Source organism: Staurois parvus, unplaced genomic scaffold (assembly GCF_062004578.1).
Source record: "Staurois parvus isolate SC_StPar_1 unplaced genomic scaffold, SC_StPar_1.0 ptg000760l, whole genome shotgun sequence".
In the NCBI taxonomy this organism is placed as follows: Eukaryota; Metazoa; Chordata; class Amphibia; order Anura; family Ranidae; genus Staurois; species Staurois parvus.
In genome coordinates this window covers 492,959-516,356 of record NW_028318556.1, presented here as the reverse complement: position 1 = coordinate 516,356, position 23,398 = coordinate 492,959, and the positions used below count along the sequence as shown (strand labels likewise).

General features: G+C 44.4%; 1 protein-coding gene across 1 annotated transcript in view; it reads left to right on the top strand.

Annotated features, from left to right (window-relative positions):
* Positions 1–23,398, top strand: part of LOC149444940 (VPS35 endosomal protein-sorting factor-like) — a gene marked incomplete at its 5' end in the record, with an annotated part of 803,117 nt that overhangs the window by 403,118 nt on the left and 376,601 nt on the right. The window contains one exon of the mRNA XM_089654375.1: positions 10,473–10,550. Coding sequence (XP_089510501.1) covers positions 10,473–10,550 — 78 coding nt within the window. The remainder of the gene's footprint in view (positions 1–10,472; positions 10,551–23,398) is intronic.

Genomic DNA, 23,398 nt, shown 5'->3' with positions numbered 1-23,398 from the left:
TTTTATCCATCACTGTAGAATGTTTATCTACTGCATACAGGTATATCTTGTATTTCTATGTAAAATTTTCTAATAAAAATTATTGAAACATAAATATAAAAGATGATGGTATGCCGAGTAAATAGATACCAAACATGACATGCTTTAAAACTGCGCATGCTCCGTGCGATGGTGACAAACTGCATAGGTTTTTAATATCCATAAGCAACGCTTTAAAAGCCTTTACAAGCTACCATTTTAGATTTACAGAGGAGGTCTAGTGCTAGAATTACTGCCCTTGATCTGATGTTTGCGACGATACCTCACATGCATGGTGCAACCGCTGCTTACATACCGACACAGGGTCAATGCTCACGCAGGTGCGTGCGGGGGCGAGGCTAGGGTGCCTTTTTTTTTTTTTCTTTTTTTTTTAGTTATTTTGATTTTTTTTTTATATCTTTACACTGTCCCTTTCATTTTTTTTTTTTTTATGACTTTAAATGCTATCACAGGGAATGCAAATATCCCCTATAACTTCAATGGGCATCATTGTCATATATTCTTTTTTGAGAAATCTGGGGTCTATCAGAGTCTAGATATCTCCTCTGCCCTTACATAATCTAATCAAACCAAGATCAGTGTGATTAGATGCTTTCCCAATTTACAAATGGCGCTGTTTATATCCTGTGAAACTGAAGTGATGAAATGCTCATAGCTTCCGATTTCGTAGACTATAGAAATGATCTCCAATCAGTTCTATGGTCAGCTGGCAAAAACACCGGCTGCATTCTCAGGATCCCCTGATGGCACGGGACTGCCCGAGAAGGCCTTGTAAAACAGTGGGAGAGGGGGGCATCATCTCCCGCTGCTTCTAAAAGCAATCTTGCAGCTAATTGGCAACTAAAATTGCTCTTACATGAAAGCCAATCGCCGACTGAAAGAAACGATACCAGGATGATGCCTGCAGCTTTAGGCATCATCCTGGTATAACCATTCAAAGTCCAGTGATGTACCAGTACGTCGCCGGTCCTTGTTGGGTATATACAGTGAAAGAAATAAGTATTTGATCCCCTGCTGATTTTGAATGTTTGCCAACTCACAAAGAAATGATCAGTCTAAAAATCGAATGGTAGGTGTATTGTAACACTGAGAGACAACAAAGCAACAAAAAATTCTAAAGAAATGCATGTCTAACAAATTATGCACTGATTTTTATGTTCATGAGGGAAATAAGTATTTGATCCCCCTTCACAAAACATGACTTAGTACTTGGTGGCAAATCCCTTGTTGGCAATCACAGAGGTCAGACGTTTCCTGTAGTTGGCCACCAGGTTTGCACACATCTCAGGATGGATTTTGGCCCACTCCTCTTGGCAGATCCTCTCCAAGTCATTAAGGTTTGGTGGCTGACGTTTGGCAACTCGAACTTTCAGCTCCCTCCACAGATTTTCAATCGGATTAAGGTCTGGAGACTGGCTAGGCCACTCCAGGACCTTAATGTGCTTCTTCTTGAGCCACTCCTTTGTTGCCTTGGCCGTGTGTTTTGGGTCATTTTCATGCTGGAACACCCAACCATGACCCATTTTCAATACCCTGGCTGAGGGAAGAAGGTTCTCACCCAAGATTTGATGGCACATTGCCTCGTCCATCGTCCCTTTGATGCGGTGCAGTGTTCCTGTCCTCTTAGCAGAAAAACACCCCCAAATCAGAATGTTTCCACCACCATGTTTGACAGTTGGGATGGTGTTCTTGGGGTCATAGGCAGCATTCCTCCTCCTCCCAACACGGCGAGTTGAGTTGATGCCACAGAGCATCTCATCTAACCACAGCACTTATAACCAGTCCTCCTCTGCATCATTCAGATGTTCAGTGGCAAACTTCAGATGGGCCTGGACATGTGGTTTCTTGAGCAGAGGGACCTTGCCGGCACTGTACTATTTCAATCCTTGTCGGCGTAGTGTGTTACCAATTGTTTTCTTGGTGACTGTGGTCCCAGCTGCCTGAAGATCATTAACAAGATCCTCAAGTGTAGTTCTGGGATGATTCTTCACTGTTTTCATGATTATTGACATTCCACGAGGTGAGATCTTGCATGGTGCACCAGACCTAGGGAGACTGGCAGTTGTTTTGTGTTTTTTCCATTTGCGAATGATTGCACCAACTGTTGTTATCTTCTCTCCAAACTGCTTAGCGATAGTTTGATAGCCCAGTCCAGCCTTGTGTAGGTCTACAATCTTGTTCCTGACATCCTTGGACAGCTCTTTGGTTTTTGCCATGGTGGAGAGTTTGCAATCTGATCGATTGCTCCTGTGGACAAGTGTCTTTTATACAGGTAACAAAATGAGATCAGCAGCACTCCCTTTGAGACTGCTTTTAAGCTCAGCTTGTTACCTGTATGAAAGACACCTGGTAGCCAGAAATCCTGCTGAATGATAGGGGATCAAATACATATTTCCCTTATGAACATGCAAATCAGTGCATAATTTGTTAGACATGCATTTCTTTAGAATTTTTTTATTGCTATTCTGTCTCTGTGTTACACTGCACCTACCATTCAATTTTTAGACTGATCATTTCTTTGTGACTGGGCAAACATTCAAAATCAGCAGGGTATCAATTACTTATTTCCTTCACTGTAGAAGTAAACAGAATTGTGACACAAGAAGACCTTCCCTTTCCTCCCCTCTCCCACTCCCCCTCTCTCCCCCCCCCCACTCCCCAAGAGACCAACTGTCCTATTTTTGGTCCTAGAATCAACTGTGACCCATAGCCACACCTGATTCCTTCCTCTGCGTATGACTCTGAACACGCACGCCTCTTCAGACCCCATTGTCTCCCATGTTTAGGTCTGAGATCTGGTAGCCTTCCTACTGCCTGCCATGGTGCACCACCTTCTTTCCCCACGTACCCTATCCTTTCCATGACCATTCTCTTGCCTGCTAAGCACACATCTTACTAATCTTTCCAAGTCCATATACCCTATCTTCAAAGGTAGGGAATTTCACCTCCGGGATTTTACCAGACGGGTAGAGGGAGAGAAAAAAAAAGAGGATACTTGGGTCCTCCCTCTCCATCCTCTGTCCCATCTCTCCCCACCCCATTGTCCCCCACATCCATCTCTTTTTAGAGACTGTTTGCCATATCTCCTCTACTAATCTTATAGTCTCTTTCTCTCCTAAAAACCACCCATTGATTTCTACAGTCTGTAATTCTAGTTTTTCACAAAAGTCATTGAAGTCTTCTGGGAATCTCAGTGTCACTGATTACCTGTTCTTCCACCTGATCAAGCATGCTGGGATATTTTTTTTTCCTCATCTGGTTTAGCAATGGTTTCAATGTTCTTCTTCTGGCTAGTGTCTCCTGTGCTAAATCTGCAAAGATTTGCACTTCTGATTCTACAAACTTTATATCTGGGATTCCATGTAGCTTCTTCCATATAATTTCCCTGTCTTCATAGTGATGGAACCTTACTATCACGTCCCTAGGGATATCTTTTGAAACTTTTTGAGATCTTCTTATCCTGTGCACTCTTTCTATCTTTAATTGCTCTGTTTCTCTTCTTCCCATTAATGGGTTAAACAGTCTTCTCATCATGTCACTTAGATCTTCACCTTGCGACGTCTCTGGTATACCTCTAATCCTTAAGTTCTACCTTCTGTCTCTATTTTCCTGATCTTCCAATTTGTAGGATAGCAGTCTCTGTTCTCTTTTCATTTCCTACATTTGCTCTTCTAATTTATGAATTACTTGGCCTTTTTTCACCAGCTTCTTTTCCATCTCCACTACTCATGACAAAACCTATCCCATATCGCTATGTATTATTGCCATTTCGCTTTTTATAGAATTTTCTAACTTTACAAACATATCAGCGATCTCTGCTTTTGTGAGCATTTGTGGCCTTTCTTCTTGCTCCTCCATGTTTCTCTTCCCCAATTCTCTTTCCAGCTTTGAGATTTCTTTCAGCTGGTTTCCTTTCAATACCTTTAGAGATAATCTCCCCTGTCCTCCCAAGACCGCTTTCCTCTCCTTGACATTATAAAGTTAGTTCTTCTGGACTTTTCTCCTGTAGAGACTTTTATCGTACTTGCATTTAAGTTTGACTGGGGGGTTTTTGCTCCCCCTCCTCTAACAGATCTACTCTTCATACTTCTCAGGATATGCGTAAGATTGAAAAGTAAATCTGTACTTAGCTGTACAAACTGAGTCTCAGGTGTGCAGTCCCATCCACCTCTGAGACCCCCAAGACACTAATGTTTTATCTTCCTGTCTCCCAGCCTCAACAACAGCACAAAAGTGGTTCTGCTTTGGGGATTTAAGGCTTTCCCCGGCCGCTCACCCACTCCTGCACACCGTTCCTGCTGACACCGTTCTTTCTTTTTTTTCCTGGGTATGCTGGTTCTCCTTCAGTGCATGGGGGGTCCCATGCCTTGTGGACCCTGTCCCAGGTTTTTACTTTATTGCTCTGCCTGGCTCCACGGTGCACTCCTCCCGTGTCCTGTACTGCGGCTGTCACCATCCACACTTTGCTTCCCAGGAATGCCTCTGCCACAGTGAAGAGGAGATACAGTCTGGAGTCCATTAGGAAAGGAGCAGGAAGGATCCATCCTCCACGCTCCGGCACTCGGCTCTCAAGCTTCCCCACTCGGTCGCCTGACCTGTCACATGGATCCTCCCAGTCCTCCCCTGGGTCCTTCTCCTGTTGACAAGCGGCCGCTTCCTGGCATTTCACCACCACACAGCTCCCTCCACTCTCTGCCCTCTGCTCACTGAGACCAGCGACTCAGCACAGGGTCAGGTATGCACCATTTAAATAATGTAAATGGCACATTATTAAAGCTATGAGAGACGTCCTTCACTGAAGCATACCCCCTATGAATACGTGCGAGTTCACAGAACGCGTCAGAGAGGAACTACAGAGTTGTGACGTCACGCTGCTGGCGCCAAGTGGGCCCCGGCGGCCATCTTGGATATCATCAGATGGTCAGTGTCTTTGTTTTCCTCACATTTTTTGTGCTGCACTTTCTTGAATAAACATCACCTGTTTAAAAGATATTACACCATCTGGCCTCCTCTTGGAGCTCCTTGTGAGCTACTAACACCACACAGCGGCTGTATCATGTGTGGCAGTGGATACCAGGCAGTGAGGGGCACCTGACCAGACCATAAAGGGATCTTTAGTCCTCTGGAATTGGTATTTCCAAATGCGCAGTCCGATTGTGTATCTGGTGAGTGCGCAATCTTATCACTTATATCACCACAATACCTCAACAGATCCCTGGATTTGAAGATCATCAGGATCTCTTATGCACCTTAGATGTGGACTATTGTCTGATTAATTGGTCCGACACTTTGCACCTGATTTGTCACCACTTAGTGACAAGGCTATAACTTTGTCGCACTTTATGTAGATTTATCAATTCGCTATATACTGTTTATGCGTTTTATGCATTTTGTATGATGTATGCATGCATTTATTGTTCATGAAACTGACACGTTTTCATATCACTTTATTTAATGTGTCTATATTATTTGATATACAGTCAGGTCCATAAATATTGGGACATGGACACAATTCTAACATTTTTGGCTCTATACACCACCACAATGGATTTGAAATGAAACGAACAAGATGTGCTTTAACTGCAGACTGCCAGCTTTAATTTGAGGGTATTTACATCCAAATCAGGTGAACGGTGTAGGAATTGCAACAGTTTGCATATGTGTCTCCCACTTGTTAAGGGACCAAAAGTAATGGGACAGAATAATCATAAATCAAACTTTCACTTTTTAATACTTGGTTGCAAATCCTTTGCAGGCAATTACAGCCTGACGTCTGGAGTGCATAGACATCACCAGACACTGGGTTTCATCCCTGGTGATGCTCTGCCAGGCCTCTACTGCAACTGTCTTCAGTTCTTGCTTGTTCTTGGGGCATTAACCCTTCAGTTTTGTCTTCAGCAAGTGAAATGCATGCTCAATCCGATTCAGGTCAGGTGATTGACTTGGCCATTGCATAACATTTCACTTCTTTCCCTTAAAAACTCTTTGGTTGCTTTTGCAGTATGCTTTGGGTCATTGTCCATCTACACTGTGAAGCGGCATCCAATGAGTTCTGAAGCATTTGGCTGAATATGAGCAGATAATATTGCCCGAAACACTTCAGAATTCATCCTGCTGCTTTTGTCAGCAATCACATCATCAATAAATACAAGAGAACCAGTTCCATTGGCAGCCATACATGCCCACGCCATGACACTACCACCACTGATGAGGTGGTATGCTTAGGATCATGAGCAGTTCCTTTTCTTCTCCATACTCTTCTCTTCCCATCACTCTGGTACAAGTTGATCTCGGTCTCATATGTCCATAGGATGTTGTTCCAGAACTGTGAAGGCTTTTTAGATGTCGTTTGGCAAACTCTAATCTGGCCTTCCTGTTTTTGAGGCTCACCAATGGTTTACATCTTGTGGTGAACCCTCTGTATTCACTCTGGTGAAGTCTTCTCTTAATTGTTGACTTTGACACACATACACCTACCTCCTAGAGAGTGTTCTTGATCTGGCCAACTGTTGTGAAGGGTGTTTTCTTCGCCAGGGAAAGAATTCTTCAGTAATCCACCACAGTTGTTTTCCGTGGTCTTTCGGGTCTTTTGGTGTTGCTGAGCTCTCTGGTGCGTTCCTTCTTTTTAAGAATGTTCCAAACAGTTGTTTTGGCCACGCCTAATGTTTTTGCTATCTCTCTGATGGGTTTGTTTTGTTTTTTCAGCCTAATGATGGCTTGCTTCACTGATAGTGACAGCTCTTTGGATCTCATCTTGAGAGTTGACAGCAATAGATTCCAAATGCAAATAGCACACTTGAAATGAACTCTGGACCTTTTATCTGCTCATTGTAATTGGGATAATGAGGGAATAACACACACCTGGCCATGGAACAGCTGAGAAGCCAATTGTCCCATTACTTTTGGTCCCTTAACAAGTGGGAGGCACATATGCAAACTGTTGTAATTCCTACACCGTTCACCTGATTTGGATATAAATACCCTCAAATTAAAGCTGACAGTCGGCAGTTAAAGCACATCTTGTTTGTTTCATTTCAAATGCATTGTGGTGGTGTATAGAGCCAAAAATGTTAAAATTGTGTCGATGTCCCAATATTTATGGACCTGACTGTAAGTACAGATATTTGCCTTTTAGTTATTCATTTTAGCACTACACCCTGCTTTTACGATTTATTTGGAGGTTTTATATGGTATCTTTTTGGTGTTTAGCAGCTTTATCTTGTTTTAAGCGCTCTCTTGCTCTTTTAGATTATAGGATTAGTTAGCATACGAATACCAGCATCCACAAATAGGTTGATGATATGGGGTCTAACTGTGAACTTCAAACCAGTAATTAAGGGGTGAGAACGTAGACATTCTGCAAGTGGTCTGATCATTAAGTTAAAAATTGTTGGAGACAAGGGGTATCCTTGTCTTGTACCATTAGTTATAAAAGTGACTAGCTATGTATACCTGAGCAGGAAGAAATGAGTATAATGATAATATGGCCGAGAGAATAGGGCCATGGAAGCCAAATTTGTTCAGTACCTGTGTCATGTAGCCCCTGTCTCCAGAGTCCCCGCTCTGTCTTGCATAAGTGTCCCAAGTACCCCGCTCCTTAAATCAGGGTCCCCAGAGTCATCCCCTTAAATCAAGTTGCCCAGAGTTTCCCCCTCTCCTTACATCAGTGTCTCCAGAGTCCCCTCTTATATCAAGGTTCCCATGGCCCCCTCTGTGTCCTACATATGGGTCCCCAGAGTCCCCCCTTTTTAAATCCGGGTCCCCAGAGTCCCCTCTTATACCAGGGTCCCCTTAATCCCCCCTTACATCTTGATTCCCATTGTCTCCCCTTACATCATGGTTCCCAGAGGCTCTCTTACATCAAGGTTTTTAGAGTCCCCCTTTCTTACATCGGTGCCCCCAGAGTCAACCCCCCTCACATAAAGGTCCCCAGAGTTCCCCCTCCCTTTATCAAGGTTCCCAGAGTACCCCTCCTTTTATATTAAGGTCCCCATAGCCTCCCTTAGATCATGGTCCTCAGAGATCCCCCTTACATCTTGATCTTCAGAAGTCCCCCTTATATCATGGTTCTCAGAGCCCTTATGCAGATTGTGGTCCTCAGAGATCCCCCTTACTTCAGCCTATATTCCTTCTCAGTGCAGCTATAGGACAATTGGGAGCTGACATGTTGGGCACTAGGACCGTTCAGGTCTGGATGAAAGTTCCGAATTTGGCCCTCCTCATTCTCGGAATTCCAGTGCTGGGGGTGAGGCAAGCACGTGATTGGTAGCTAGGATATCCGCAGTCCTAGCAACCAACCACTATAGCTGACAGCAGTGGGCAGTGGTGGTGGGTGCTATCAGCTAGTATATTGATACACTGTACCTTGCTCTGAGTGCTGCACTGCAGGCAATGTTGCTGAGGTGGTGTAGCCACGACAGTAGGGACACTGACTCAGCATTTGGGCAGGACATTCTCCCCCTTATCTCTATGCCCTTGTGTGGCACTGGTCTCATGATTGGTTAAATTACAGGTGCATGATACATGATAGGTAATATTACAGGTTATTCTGCTGATTTGTAGCCAAAAATTTATAGGATATACCTGGCATCACTAAATGGCAGACCGCGGTCCGCGAACAGACCGAATTGCAATCCTATATGGACCACGCCTCTGACATTTAGCAGCCTGGATGTCATCTGAAGCTGATATCCAGCTATGAAGTAGACTGGGAAGCAAGGAAGGGGGGTTATGAGTACTGGGGTGCAAGGAAGTGGGGGGGGGCTGTGAAGGGGACTGATATGTACAGTTGCAAGAAAAAGTATGTGAACCCCTTGGGATTACGTGGAGTTTTGCATGAATTGGGCATAAAATGTGCTCTGAACGTCATCTAAGTCACAACAATAGAAGAACACAGTCTGCTGAACATAATACTACACAAACATTAGATGTTGCCATGGTTTAATTGCACATAACATGTTAACATTCACAGTGCAGGGAGGAAAAAGTATGTGAACCTTTGGACTTAATAACTGGTTGACCCTCCTTTGGCAGCAATAACCTCAACCAAACGTTTCCTGTAGTTGCAGATCAGACCTGCACAACGATCTGGAGTAATTTTGACCACTCCTCTTCACAAAACTGTTTCAGTGTAGCAATATTCTTGGGATGTCTGGTGTGAATCGCTCTCTTAAGGTCCCGCCACAGCATTTCAATCCGGTTGAGGTCAGGACTCTGACTGGGCCACTCCAGAAGGCGTATTCTGTGCTGTTGCAGCCATTGTTTTGTTGAATTACTTGTATGCTTTGGGTCATTGTCCTGTTGCATCACCCATCCTCTGCGGAGCTTCAGTTGGCGGACAGATGATCGTACGTTTTCCTGCAAAATGTCTTGATAAACTGTGGAATTCATTTTCCCATCAATGACAACAATCCGTCCAGGCCCTGAGGCAGCAAAGCAGCCCCAAACCATGATGCTCCCTCTGCCATGTTTTACAGTGGGATGAGGATTTGATGTTGGTGTGCTGTGCCTTCTTTTTTTTCCCCACACATATTATTACATATGTGCAATTAAACCATGGCAACATATAATGTTTGTGTAGTATTATGTTCAGCAGACTGTGTTCTTCTATTGTTGTGACTTAGATGACGTTCAAAGCACATTTTATGCCCAATTCATGCAAAACTCCACGTAATCCCAAGTGGTTCACATACATTTTCTTGCAACTGTAAGTAAGGGTGCAAAAAAGGGTGGCTGTGAAGGGGACTTGGCTACAAGGAAGGGGGGCTGTGAAGGAGACTGAGATGCAAGTAAGGGGGGGGTCTGTAAAGGGGACTGGGGTGCAAGGAAGGGGAGCTGTGACAGGGACTGGAATTCAGGTAAGGGGGCTGTGATGTAAAGGGGTGACAGAGGACACCGATGTGGTCTGGGGTCTGAGGACACTGATGTAAAGGTGGGGGGAATTGTGATGTGAAGGGGAGACAAAGGACAATTAAGTAATGAAGACACTGTGATGTAGTATGGGGGGATTTGAATGCAAAAGTGGGGCTGTGATGTAAAGCAGGCACTGTAATGTAAAAAATAGGTAGTACTGTGGTAGAGAGGGGGAATTGTGATGCGAAATGGACTGCAATGTAAAGGGAAAACTGTAATGTAAGGGGGTGGGGCTGTGATATGAAGAACCAGAATCATAGCACAAACAGGAGACTCGGACCTTTGCTGGATGAAAGTTTTAATGACCGGACCTCTATGAATTTTAATTCAATATCCCTGGGATATTCCCAAAAGTGTTCAGGAATCTTTGTTGTCCATTGATTTACCAATACCACATGCTGCTGAAGTCTCAACACTGTTTTAGGCAAGGTCAATTTCACTTTAAAAAGTTTCCGAAGCAGAAAAATGTGAGCAATTTATTAATTGCCATTTTTATGTTTTTATATATCTTATACTTTCAGAGTGTCAACCATCTAGCCATGGAAACTAAAAAGGTGATGAAAGGAAGCCATTCAAGGAAGACTGCCTCCTTTGTCAGGGTATGTTTGATCAGAACCAAATTTCTGTTGTATTCTTTTAATGGAATTAACACTGGTTCCTATTTTGTCAAAATATTGTATAAAAACTAGTATGGATGTAAAGATTTTAGAACAAGGATTTGTAGGAACATTCTCAGTACACCTCTCATGCATGCAATTTGTTGCCCTTCCCTTTGGCCTGTTCACTGCATTGGTCTTTACTAAGCTGATGGCTCCTGTTCTCCATCTGCGAAAGAATTTCCGATGACTGTCAATAGTGTAGACCAGGTAGAGCTTTGGGTGGATCCTAAATCTCCAGATATCCGTTCTGGATCCGAATTGTTACTTATCTGGGCCTAATCATGGTCTTTTTTTCTTTCAGACTATCTCCAATCTCTCTGCTCCTACGTTTGAATCCTATTTAGGTTCAGGAGCAGCCCAACCGTTCAATTTTGCATGAAGGTTCTGAACCTAATAGTGGCTTCCTTTGAGGCAGTCCCGTATGCCTAGTTTCACTCCAGGATGTTGCAGCTCAACATTCTGGCAGCATGCAGGCTCAGGCACCAGATTGTCCAGTTTGTCTGACTAGCAAGACCAAGCTTTCCCTGGCATTGTGGACTTTTAATTCAATGCTGGAATCCTTCTTCCCAGTGGTTTGGAAGGTGCTCACAACGGATTTCACTCTGGGGAGGTGTCCTGGACACCCTATTGGTACAGGGTAGTTGATCTTCAGAGGAAGCTTAGGGCTGATACATTTTTGCTGCTTTTTTACTGTGTTAAAAATGCAAGAAAAATATTTCCCTTTAAATCCTATGGGACTCTTCACACTAGTGCTCGCGGGTGCGTTTAGAAAAGTCTTGCTTGCTACATTGTTGATTCACTTTTCAAAATAGCACCAAAATGCAGCTCCCCATTGAATTAAATGGAAAACATATAAAAAAAGGACAGTGGTTGCATTTTCGGTGCATTTTTTTAGTCACTTGTTCATGTTTCACAGGTGCCTGGTTGGAGTCAGGCAACCAGAAAACACATGCACCAAAAACACAAGTGTTTTCAATGCATTTTTTTCAGTTGAGCAGTGTGAAAGCACTATTAGATCCTGATCAATATTTTGGTGCTCAGGGCAATTTAATGGTCTCAAAACATTCTAGTCAAAGGGCCAGCTTATGGTCCTTCAGACTTTTAGGGAGCTGGACTCTAGCAAATGGGAGTAGAAACTGCTTCAGGGTCATTACAAGTAGACAATGTTTCAGGTTTGGTGGTCAGTGGGAGTAAAAAAATTATATAGTGCCTGTGGACAGTAAGAGGAGGAATAGTGCCCCATCATTGGTATTAGTATGAGGAATAGAGTCCCATTGTTAGCGGGATGAATAGTGCCCCATCATTAGTATAAGTTGGAGGAACAGTGTCCCATCGTTGATGCCAGTGGAAGGAATAGTTCCCACTCAGTGTATACAAATAATAAAATATAGTGGCAAATGTGACCACACTACAAATCACATATAAATACACATAATAACTCTAATAGTTCATAAGCAAAATGATGAGTGCTTCATACAATCCAAAACTCATGCAATGTGCAAATGGTGTTAAAATCTGTGAAAGTGTCAGCACACTATCCCGAGGAAGTCATGAGTTTGAGTGACGTAACGCATAGGTACGCCTATACGCAGCTTCCGGTGTGCAATGATGCACTTCCGGCGTGGGACGCCATCTTGGCACACCTTGGAAACCCCATACATATGCAGTACATCCATGCATCAGCGAGGAATGGGGACTGCACAAATGTGAGTGGAATCAATTTTTATTAAATAAATGAGATTTTGATTTACAAAATACTACACTATGGAGAATCTCTTTTGTTGCTCACTGTGTTGGTGAGATACATATTTCACAGAATATCCTTCCTGAGTGACCTGGAGACTTGTAGGAGAGGAGCTAAGGGGGAACTATTACCAGCCAGGATTGAAAAGGATCCAGGGGTGATCCTGAAGGCTTTTTGGCCCTTTGGGTCGCCTGAAGGAGGTAAGGAGGCATTGTAGCCACAGTGGAAGAAGTGTGCTGCTGACACTTTAACAGATTTTAACACCATTTGCACATTGCATGATTTTTGGATTGTATGAATTATGTGTATTTATATGTGATTTGTAGTGTGGTCACATTTGGCAAGTATCACTTTTTTTGTTTTATCCCCTTATACATAGGGGTCTTTGTCATTGATTTATTGTGGATTATCACTTTAATAGGTCACCCGGGTGACCGTAGGTCACACTGTTTTGGGCACTGTATTGTGTGTATATTTATGTACAATTTTTTATATATATTCATTTGGGGAAGCGCTGCACTATATTTTATTATTTGTATACACTGTTTGGGTATCAGTTTAGAGTGTTGGCAGCTTTACATTAGGGTACACTTCCTTTAAGTGCAGGAGGATTTTGTTTTATAATAGTTCCCAATCGTTGTTCTCTAAAGCTGGTCAGTAATAAGCATAGTGCAGCATCGTTGGTAGTAGTAAGGTCAATTGTCAACCTAACGGTTCTTTCTCAGAGACCGCTTGCCTTTCACCGCCTCTTGAGCCCATTAGCGATATCCGTCTATGCACCCTTAATTGCAAGATTGCCTTTCTTATTGCCATCACTTCTGTATTTGCCAGCTGACTTCTTATATCTCCTATTGCTATATGGATTTGATAACTCATCGTGCAAGTTTATGATCCTAAAGACAGGGTTCCTCCATTTCCCATTAGGGCATACTCTTTTAGATCTATTAACATTTGCTGAGAAGCGGACCTGGTTCTGGCTTGGGCAGAAATTTCGGTTCTGACCTTGACCTGAAGCAGCAGGCTTCCGTTTTCTTAGATTTGCGAGGCTGCCAATTGGCCTTCACACATTTGTTAAAGTGGAACTTCACTCTCTCAATCAACATGGACTATTTCTAATCCTTATGCTGCTAGCATTAGTAAATACTGTAGATAGAAAAGTATATCATATTTATTTGTTTTAACTTTTTTTTTTGCATTCTTTCATTTACTTCCTGGTTTCCATGCGGAGGGGAGGGATCTCACTCAGCTCAGCCAATGCCTGCGTTTAGGACAGATGGATTCCAGGAAGTAACTGCTACAATGAATCATCTGCCCTTACTCAAGATGGCCACTGCCAGAAATGCCAGGTGGTGTATTTTAAAATGATTTCTCAGCCAAATAAATCATGGAGACATGGGTGGAGGAGTTTTGAATATTAAAAATGAATTGTATAGCATTTTTGGTTTGTGGTGCAGCCCCCAGCAGATGTCAGCTTTGGTTGTAAAGTTTTTCAGGTGATTCCAAAAGCTGGTGAAGGTCCCTATCTATTCCTTTTTCATGGCCATTTTATTTGGTTTATTTTGCTGTGTTTCCCACCCCTCAGTTGGACTGCTTTTGGCTTTACCATGACTACAAAATACCTTACCCTGTGTCTTGTAAACTGTGATTAAAAATAGGATTTTTGTCTTACCTGTAAACCTATATGTTGTAGGATGGTAGTCCATTCAGTCTAATTCTTTTGATCCATTCCCCAATTATCGCTTGCTAAAGTAACCAAGGCTTCCTGGGCGTAGGAGGTATACAGTGCTGTCCTTCCAGTTTCCTAAAAACCTCAAACACATGGTTACAGAATCCTGTCATCCTATGTCCTTTAATGCTTTAATGTACTACAAGGAAGTGATTTTTACAGGTACGACAAAAATGTTATTTTTTTTTTACTACCTTCAAAATAGGTCTGCTGTGTTGACAAATTTCCCTCATTAAAATAAAAATATGTATTACATATGCGGAGAGTGCGCATGCGCGGCCGGCGGGACGGACATGGCCCGATGAGGCTCCGCTGTCCCGTCGGGTGACGGCACCCAGAAGCGGCGGGTACCGGCCCGCGATATACTCTAAGGGGATCCGATCCCCTAGGCAACTATCCCGGGGTCTGATCCACCCGGGTCTGCGGCGGATCCTCCGCTCCAAGTCAGAGTACTCTGACTGAGGACTCGATCCCCGCTGCGAGCTGTGCACAGGCCCGCCCACTGCTGCACACAGCTCACCACAGTACACAGCTTACTACTGCACACAGGCTGAAGAGGGCGAGAGCTGGGGGGGCTGAGTTCATTATAACAGCCCCCCCTTCTTGACAAGCAGCAAAATGGTTAAAGGGGCATCCCGGCACCAGGTCCCCCCATCAACCAAAACCATCAAAGAGGCCCTGGCAAAGGCCTCCACCAAAATGGCCACCGCCCCAACACGTGGAAGCAAGCAAGCAGCGGGGGCATATGCAGCTCTGCAGGACCCGCAGCCCAGCCATCCCTGCACGTCTGAGGGTGAGTCTGACACTGAAACCGATGTCCCTACACAAGCCCTGACGCCTGACCTTACACCCCCTGACCTATTATCACGCTTTGAAAAAATGCTACACAAAGCTCTGAAGCAAACCTCAGACCGCATCACAGCCACGCTATCTAGGGAAATCCGTGAACTAGGACAACGCGCAGCGGACCTAGAACTGAGGGTAGATGGTCTTGACGCCTCACTTCAGACACACACGGATGATCTTGATCTTCTGCGTGACGAAAACGCAACACTATTAACACGACTGGAGGACTTTGAAAACCGAGCACGGCGCTCAAACTTACGTATCCGTGGGCTTCCAGAAACGATCGTCGATGTCCAATCCACGATAACAGCTCTGTTCCAAGAGCTTGCCCCAGCTATCCCAATTGACAGATTGGAATTGGATAGAGTTCACAGGGCGTTAGCACCACGACGTGCGGATGGTCCACCACGCGATATTATAGCCAAGCTCCACTTTTTCCGTACTAAGGAGCAACTCCTACAAGCTGCCCGTAACGCGGAATCTCTACAATTCCAAGGTCATCCCTACCAGTTATTCCAAGATCTATGCTCCACAACCATCTCCAAGCGCAGGGCTATGAAACCCCATTTACAAGTACTTCAACAACACGCTATACAATATAGGTGGAGCTTCCCTTTCGCAGTGCGATTCCGATAGCAGTCCCGAGATTTCACCTGCAAAACTGCAGAGGATCTTTTAGACACCCTACGGGCCCTGCAACTACATCCCCCAGCGACGCCTTCAGAAAGCCCCGAACGGAGGTCCACATCCTGCTTGCCTCGGAAGTCCCTCCCTGCACGTGCAACTGAAGGTCAATTCAATTTCCACAAGAGGGGGCGTTTTTCGTCTCCAGGACTAACCTCACAAGATACCATGGACTGAACACTGTCCTACATTTATTGTTCCCTTTTCCCCCACTTTTTTTGCCACACACACCGTACGGTGTACTCGTTTGGTTTTCAGGGCGGTTAATACCGTTGTTATCCTCTCTCCCTCTACCTGTTGAATTTTGGTTGCCCCACTACCTGGGGATCGTTCTACACCCCCCTTCGGTGCTACATTGTAGCTTATATTTGGGATCCTGGACTTCGGCGACATGGGAAGCTACACCCCTGCGCCAATGTTGTCTCACCAGCACTACTAATGCCGTCTGAGTCTAGGATCCTTGATTTTCTTGAATGCTCTTTTTATGTACCTGTGTTTTTGTTTTTTACTGGGACCTTGCCACCGTTTGTTAATTACATTGCTGTCATCCTCGCGGTCCGCGTACCTGGTTAAATACAGTTCTCTCTCCCTTATAATACTTTATTACAGATGCACCAAATACGCATGGACCATATATATATATGTATTAGTATTATTATTATACAGTATTTATAAAGCGCCAATGGTTCGCTCAGCGACACACACACACACACACACACACACACACACACACACACACACACACTCTCACTCTTTTGGTTTAATATATTATGTACGTGCCCATCCACATACTTGCCAGCTAGCAGTGAAGACCTTTTTTTTCCATCTATACCAGATACTTCCAGTAGAGGGAGCTAAGACAGGTCATCCCATGTTCACATCTCTGGTTCCTCTCAGTATTGACTGGAGGACATGATGTGACGTCATGTGATACCGGAAGTGCTTGCTGGAACGCACTTTCAGTATCCACTTCCTGGTTGTGGATGGTGTGTATTCCATGCAGTCCTGTCAGCTCCCTGGGCACCCACAGGCTCTCCTCACTAAAACAACTGGGCATATCACCTTGGTATGAATCGGAAGAGGTAATTGTGGACGTCTACTCTACATCGATCCACCTTGATACCCTGTCCTCCGGCATAGATAGTAGACACTTTACCATATATTAGTCCACCTGACTCTGTCAGTTGTCTACATGTTGTTGGTTATAAGCCCCTGTATATGTGATGAATATCTTAATATACTAGCTAATCTTCAATCTTCAATCATACTGTTCTTTTCTGTGGGACGTGTGTGTGTGTATATATGTATTGTGGGAACTCGCTTCAACGTGGTAGAGCTTTTAAACGCAAACAGCTACTCGCTTTCTTTTTCAGGGCCTTTTTAGCCCACTTTTATTTAAATGAAAGTTCAAACATAATGCTTCCCACGCAGGGGTATCCACCAACAAAACAAAGATTCAGCCTCCTGGCTTACACACAGTTCAATGTCTGTCTCCTGCAGACTCTTCCCAAATTATAGCCCCTAGCACACAGCTAGTCTGGCTTCCACCTGACTCCAAGGCAGAGACCTCCCGTCTGCCAGGGTGGAGCCCTGCTGACTCCTAGCTGCTGGGGTGGAGCTCAGAACTCTGATCCTGACTCTCTCTAAAGGCCTGCACACACCTGTGCAATCAGTCTCCTGGCCATTCCCAAAACCTGGTCCCAGGATTGGAGATTTCATCCCTCCCAAATCGCTTTGAAATCTCCAGGCTCCAGCTCCCAAAATGGACCTTACAAACAAAGGAGGAAAGTGAAAAGCCACTTTCCTCCATATCAAACCTTTACCCTGGAGCCCCTCAACCTGCCTTGTTGAGAATCCAGGGTGACAGATCGCCACACTGTCACAGTATATATATATATATATATATCTATCTATATCATACAGTATCTCACAGAAGTGAGTACACCCCTCATATTTTTGTAAATATTTTATCTTTTCATGTTAAAACACTGAAGAAATTATACTTTGCTACAATGTAAAGTAGTGAGTGTACAGCTTGTATAACAGTGTAAATTAGCTGTCCCCTCAAAATAGCTCAACACACAGCCATTAATGTCTAAACCACTGGCAACAAAAGTGAGTACATCCTTAAGTGAAAATGTCCAAATTGGGCCCAATTAGCCATTCTTCCTCCCCGGTGTCATGTGACTCCCTAGTGTTACAAGGTCTCAGGTGTGAATGGGGAGCAGGTGTGTCAAATTTGGTGTTTATCACTCTCACTCTCTCATACTGGTCACTGGAAATTCAACATGGTGAATCTGAAAAAAAAGGATTGTTGCTCTACATAAAGATGGCCTAGGCTATAAGAAGATTGCCAAGACCCTGAAACTGAATGCAGCACAGTGGCCATGACCATACAGCGGTTTAAGAGGATAGGTTCCACTCAGAACAGTCCTCGCCATGATCGACCAAAGAAGTTGAGTGCATGTGCTCAGCATCATATCCAGAGGTTGTGTTTGGAAAATAGACGTATGATTGCTGCAGAGGTTGAGGGGTGAGGGGTCAGCCTGTCAGTGCTCAGACCATATGCGGCACACTGCATCAAACAGGTCTGCATGGCTGTCATCCCAGAAGGAAGCCTCTTCTAAAGATGATGCTTCCAACATAACTACCCCAAAGCATATCTCCAAACCTAAACCCTATTGAGCATCTGTGGGGCATCCTCAAATGGAAGGTGGAGGAGCGCAAGGTCTCTTAACATCCACCAGCTTCGTTATGTCATCATGGAGGAGTGGAAGAGGACTCCAGCAGTGGCAACCTGTGAAGCTCTGGTGAACTCCATGCCCAAGAGGGTTAAGGCAATGCTGGAAAATAATGGTGGCCACACAAAATATTGACACTTTGAGCCCAATTTGGATACTTTAACTTAGGGGTGTACTCACTTTTGTTGCCAGCGGTTTAGACATTAATGGCTGTGTGTTGAGTTATTTTGAGCGAACAGCAAATTTACACTGTTATACAAGCTGTACACTCACTACTTTACATTGTAGCAAAGTGTCATTTCTTCAGTGTTGTCACATGAAAAGATATAATAAAATATGTATGCGGGGCGTGGTCTGGTCCCAACCTAAGATGGCTGCCTGATCCCAGAGCTCCAGAGCTTCACGGCCCTGTTTCTGCTCCACAGGCGGCTTCCCACTGCTCCAGGATGGGCAAAAGCCAGCGGAACTCCTCCGCGTCCTGGTCTCGTTCTTCTAGGGACAAAGGCACGCAGCTGGGGAGAAATATACCAGAGATATTCCGGACCCAGCACAGAGACAATATGGGGCCACCCCAGTTCTCCTCACAGGCCCCTCCTCAGCAGCATCCAGCTAGCAGTGATAGCTCTCCCAGCCATCCTGCACTAATAACCAGTGATCACTACTGCAGCACAGCCTGTGACCATCCCTGTTCTGCAGCACCAGCACATTCCAGCTCATCTGCCTGTGAGTATCCCTATCCTCTCGCCTGTGATCCCCTCAGCTCTGCAGCCCATGATTTACCCAGCTCTGCTACCCGTGATCACTCCATTTCTGCAGTCCGTGATCATCCCAGTTCTGCTGCCCGTGACCACTCCAGCTCTCCAACCTGTAATCGCCCCAGCTCTGCATCCCGTGATCACCCTAATTCTGCATCCTGTGATCACCCCAGCTCTGCATCCCGTGATCACCCTAATTCTGCATCCCGTGATCACCCCAAATCTGCAGCCCGCGACCACTCCAATGTTGTAGCCCGTGATCACCTCAATTCAGCAGCCTGTGATCACCCCAATTCTGCAGCCCGTGATCACCTCAGTTCTTCAGCTCGTGACCACCCTAGCTATGCAACCCGTGATCGTTCCAGCTCTGCAACCCGTGATCACATCAGCGCAGTAACATGTAGCCCTCCCAGCTATTCAGCCTGTGACCATTCCTGTTCTACAAAACACGAGCACTCACATTCTGCAGCCAGGGACCACTCCTGTTCTGCACAGCCAGTGCACTCAGCACCCCTGCTTAACCTAGAGGACCTGCGAGCTGTAGCAGCAGACATAAAATCCTCCAGTATTTGCAGCTATATCAGATCTCAGGGACGACTTCTAGTCCATGGCCCTTAGACTTGATAATGTTGAACGAGTCACAGCCCGACACGATCTTATGCCAGGTACAGCAAGTGACAGAATCTCATGCCGTACACCTCAGGGAATTACAACGCCATATGGAAGATCTTAGAATCTGAATCAAGACGATATCTCAAATAAACATATAAACCTATCCCCTGAAAGCATATACCGTATTTTTCGCTCCATAAGACGCACCTGACCATAAGACGCACCTAGGTTTTAGAAACAAGAAAAAAAATATTCTGAACCAATGGACTGCAGACACAGTACAGGAAGTGACCAGACACTGCAAACATAGTACAGGAGATGACCAGAGACTGTGGACATAGTACAGGAGATGACCAGAGACTGCGGACATAGTACAGGAGATGACCAGAGACTGCAGACATAGTACAGGAGATGACCAGAGACTGCAGACAGTACAAGAGATGACCAAAGACTGCAGACACAGTACAGGAGATGACCAGAGACTGCGGACATAGTACAGGAGATGACCAGAGACTGCAGACATAGTACAGGAGATGACCAGAGACTGCGGACACAGTACAGGAGATGACCAGAGACTGCGGACACAGTACAGGGGATGACCGGAGACTGCGGACACAGTACAGGAGATGACCGGAGACTGCGGACACAGTACAGGAGATGACCGGAGACTGCGGACACAGTACAGGAGATGACCGGAGACTGCGGACACAGTACAGGAGATGACCGGAGACTGCGGACACAGTACAGGAGATGACCGGAGACTGCGGACACAGTACAGGAGATGACCGGAGACTGCGGACACAGTACAGGAGATGACCGGAGGCTGCGGACACAGTACAGGGGATGACCGGAGGCTGCGGACACAGTACAGGGGATGACCAGAGGCTGCAGACAGTACAGGGGATGACCAGAGACCAGGGTCGGACTGACCATTTTGAAACTCGGGCACTGCCCGTGGGCCCGGGGTCAGTATGGGGCCCCATTAGATGCCCCTGGTACCTTTTTCATAGGCTTTTTTGAGTTTGGGCAAGGACACAGGGGCCCCATGATCCCCTCTTGCCCGGGGGCCCCATGAGTTTTCAGTCCGCCCCTGCCAGAGACTGCAGACAGTACAGGGGATGACCAGAGACTGCAGACAGTACAGGGCATGACTAGACACTGCGGACCTTTAGGGAGTGAGGTGGAGCGGGTACCTGAATTTGAGACTTCCACGGAGCTCTCCCTCCTATACTGTGGGCACCCAGCTTTGACAGCCGAGGGCCCACTGCGCATGCGCGAGAAGCGCGCTTTTTGAATGGCTCCGTCATCTCCTGGGACCTGTCATGTGTCCCAGAAGACGCCGGACCATTCACAAAGCTCAGCGCTTCTCGTGCATGTGCAGTGGGCACCCGGCTGTCACAAATGCCGGGGCGGAAAGAAGCCGGCGTGGGAAGACTACAGCGCTGGATCGAGGAACAGGTGAGCGGCTGGCCCGGTATTCTGACATAGTGGAAATACCGGACCGGCCGCTTTATATTCGCTCTATAAGACGCACTGACATTTTCCCCCCCTTCTTGGAGGGGGAGTGCGTCTTATGGAGCAAAAAATACGGTAAGTCTTTCACCCTTGAAAGTGTAATAAATGATTGTTCTGCCCATATTGTTGAAAATAATATATCTAATATACTGTAATGCTATGTGATGTTGCTGCCATCTATTGGTTAGAGTTATTATGCCTAGTTATATCAGGATTTGTCAGGAAGTGGTAATTTTCACATAGAGGCAATAACCTCTAACCTGGAACTTCATATCCTCCATTTCGTGACTGCTTCTGAAACTAGCAAGTAGCATACAGTGAAGCTCCAAGCTATTCCCGGACTTATGGTGGAATTGTGCGTGATTTCACTCACTGATGGGATGAAGCTGTTGTATAATGTTTAATGTACTGACACATATGTTTTGTTTGTGCTTATGTTGTAGTTTTATAAAGTTATTCAGAACAAAGAATTCATACAGATCTGATGTCTCACGTTTCTTGACTTCTGAATTATTGTTAGACTGTCTGACTAGTGTTATACAACAGTTCAATAACACGAAGCAGAACAATGATACTACCTCAATATGCTCACCCTATAGCCAAAGCAAACAATTTTAAACTAAACTATGTATAAATCAATTGTATCAAGTACATATAATAATATAAATGCAGTGTCAAAAAAGAAAAAATTATTATAAACGCAGTGTCCAAAAATAAATATTATAAACGCAGTGTCCAAAATACCAAGGTATAAATCAATTGTATCAAGTACATATAATAATATAAACAGCTGAGCTCTGCAAGAAGTTTGGGTTATGAGTGCTGTGGTGCTATTTATCGGTTTTTAAAAGTAAGAGCATAATAAAGTGTTATTTATTTATACCATACGGAATTACACTATATATCCTTTTTATATATGATGAATACTATGGAGTAATCCTGCTCAAGGTCCTGATGAAAGCTAGGAGCATTATCCATGAGGCTATGAGGAAATCTCAATGAACATATCGGGGCTGGATTAGCTTTCCTTAGATGGTGTATACCCTTAGTGGTATTAAAGTGCTGTTTCTTTTGCCATCTGGTAAGGGTATTCAGTCATTACACTACAGAAGTGGGCACTACTACTAGCACTTTGATTTTTTGATTTGTTGGATCACCAGAGTGTTTCACTAGCACGTTTTTTCACGTCGAGCACTTGATTCACATATATGATCACGTTTGATATGGAGTGACACTTATGTTGTATATGATTGTACAATATTGTTTTAAGGATAATACACTATTTAATTTCCTTTTTTTTGAGGATCACTTTGGTGTCTTTTTGGGAAAGTGTCTACAGAAAGGACTTGGATTTGCATCTTTAGTATATTTTTGGACACTTGGTATTTTGGACACTGCGTTTATTAATTTTTGAACACTGCGTTTATATTATATTTAATTTAATTATTATATGCACTTGATTCAATTGATTTATACCATGGTATTTTGGACACTGCGTTTATAATATTTATTTTTGGACACTGTGTTTATAGTAATTTTGTTTTGTTTTTTACACTGCGTTTATATTATTATACAGGTGAAACTTGAAAAATTAGAATATCGTGCAAAAGTTCATTTATTTCAGTAATGCAACTTTAAAAGTTGAAACTAATATATGAGATAGACTCATTACATGCAAAGCAAGATAGTACAAGCCGTGATTTGTCATAATTGTGATGATTATGTCTTACAGCTCATGAAAACCCCAAATCCAAAATCTCAGAAAATTTGAATATTGTGAAAAGGTGCAATATTCTAGGCTCAAAGTGTCCCACTCTAATCAGCTAATTAAGCCATAACACACTGCAAAGGGTTCCTGAGCCTTTAAATGGTCTCTCAGTCTGGTTCAGTAGGAATCACAATCATGGGAAAGACTGCTGACCTGACAGTTGTGCAGAAAACCATCATTGACACCCTCCATAAGGAGGGAAAGCCTCAAAAGGTAATTGCAAAAGAAGTTGGATGTTCCCAAAGTGCTGTATCAAAGCACATTAATAGAAAGTTATGTGGAAGGGAAAAGTATGGAAGTAAAAGGTTCACAAGCAGCAGGGATGACCGCAGCCTGGAGAGGATTGTCAGGAAAAGGACATTCAGAAGTGTTGGGGACTTTCACAAGGAGTGGACTG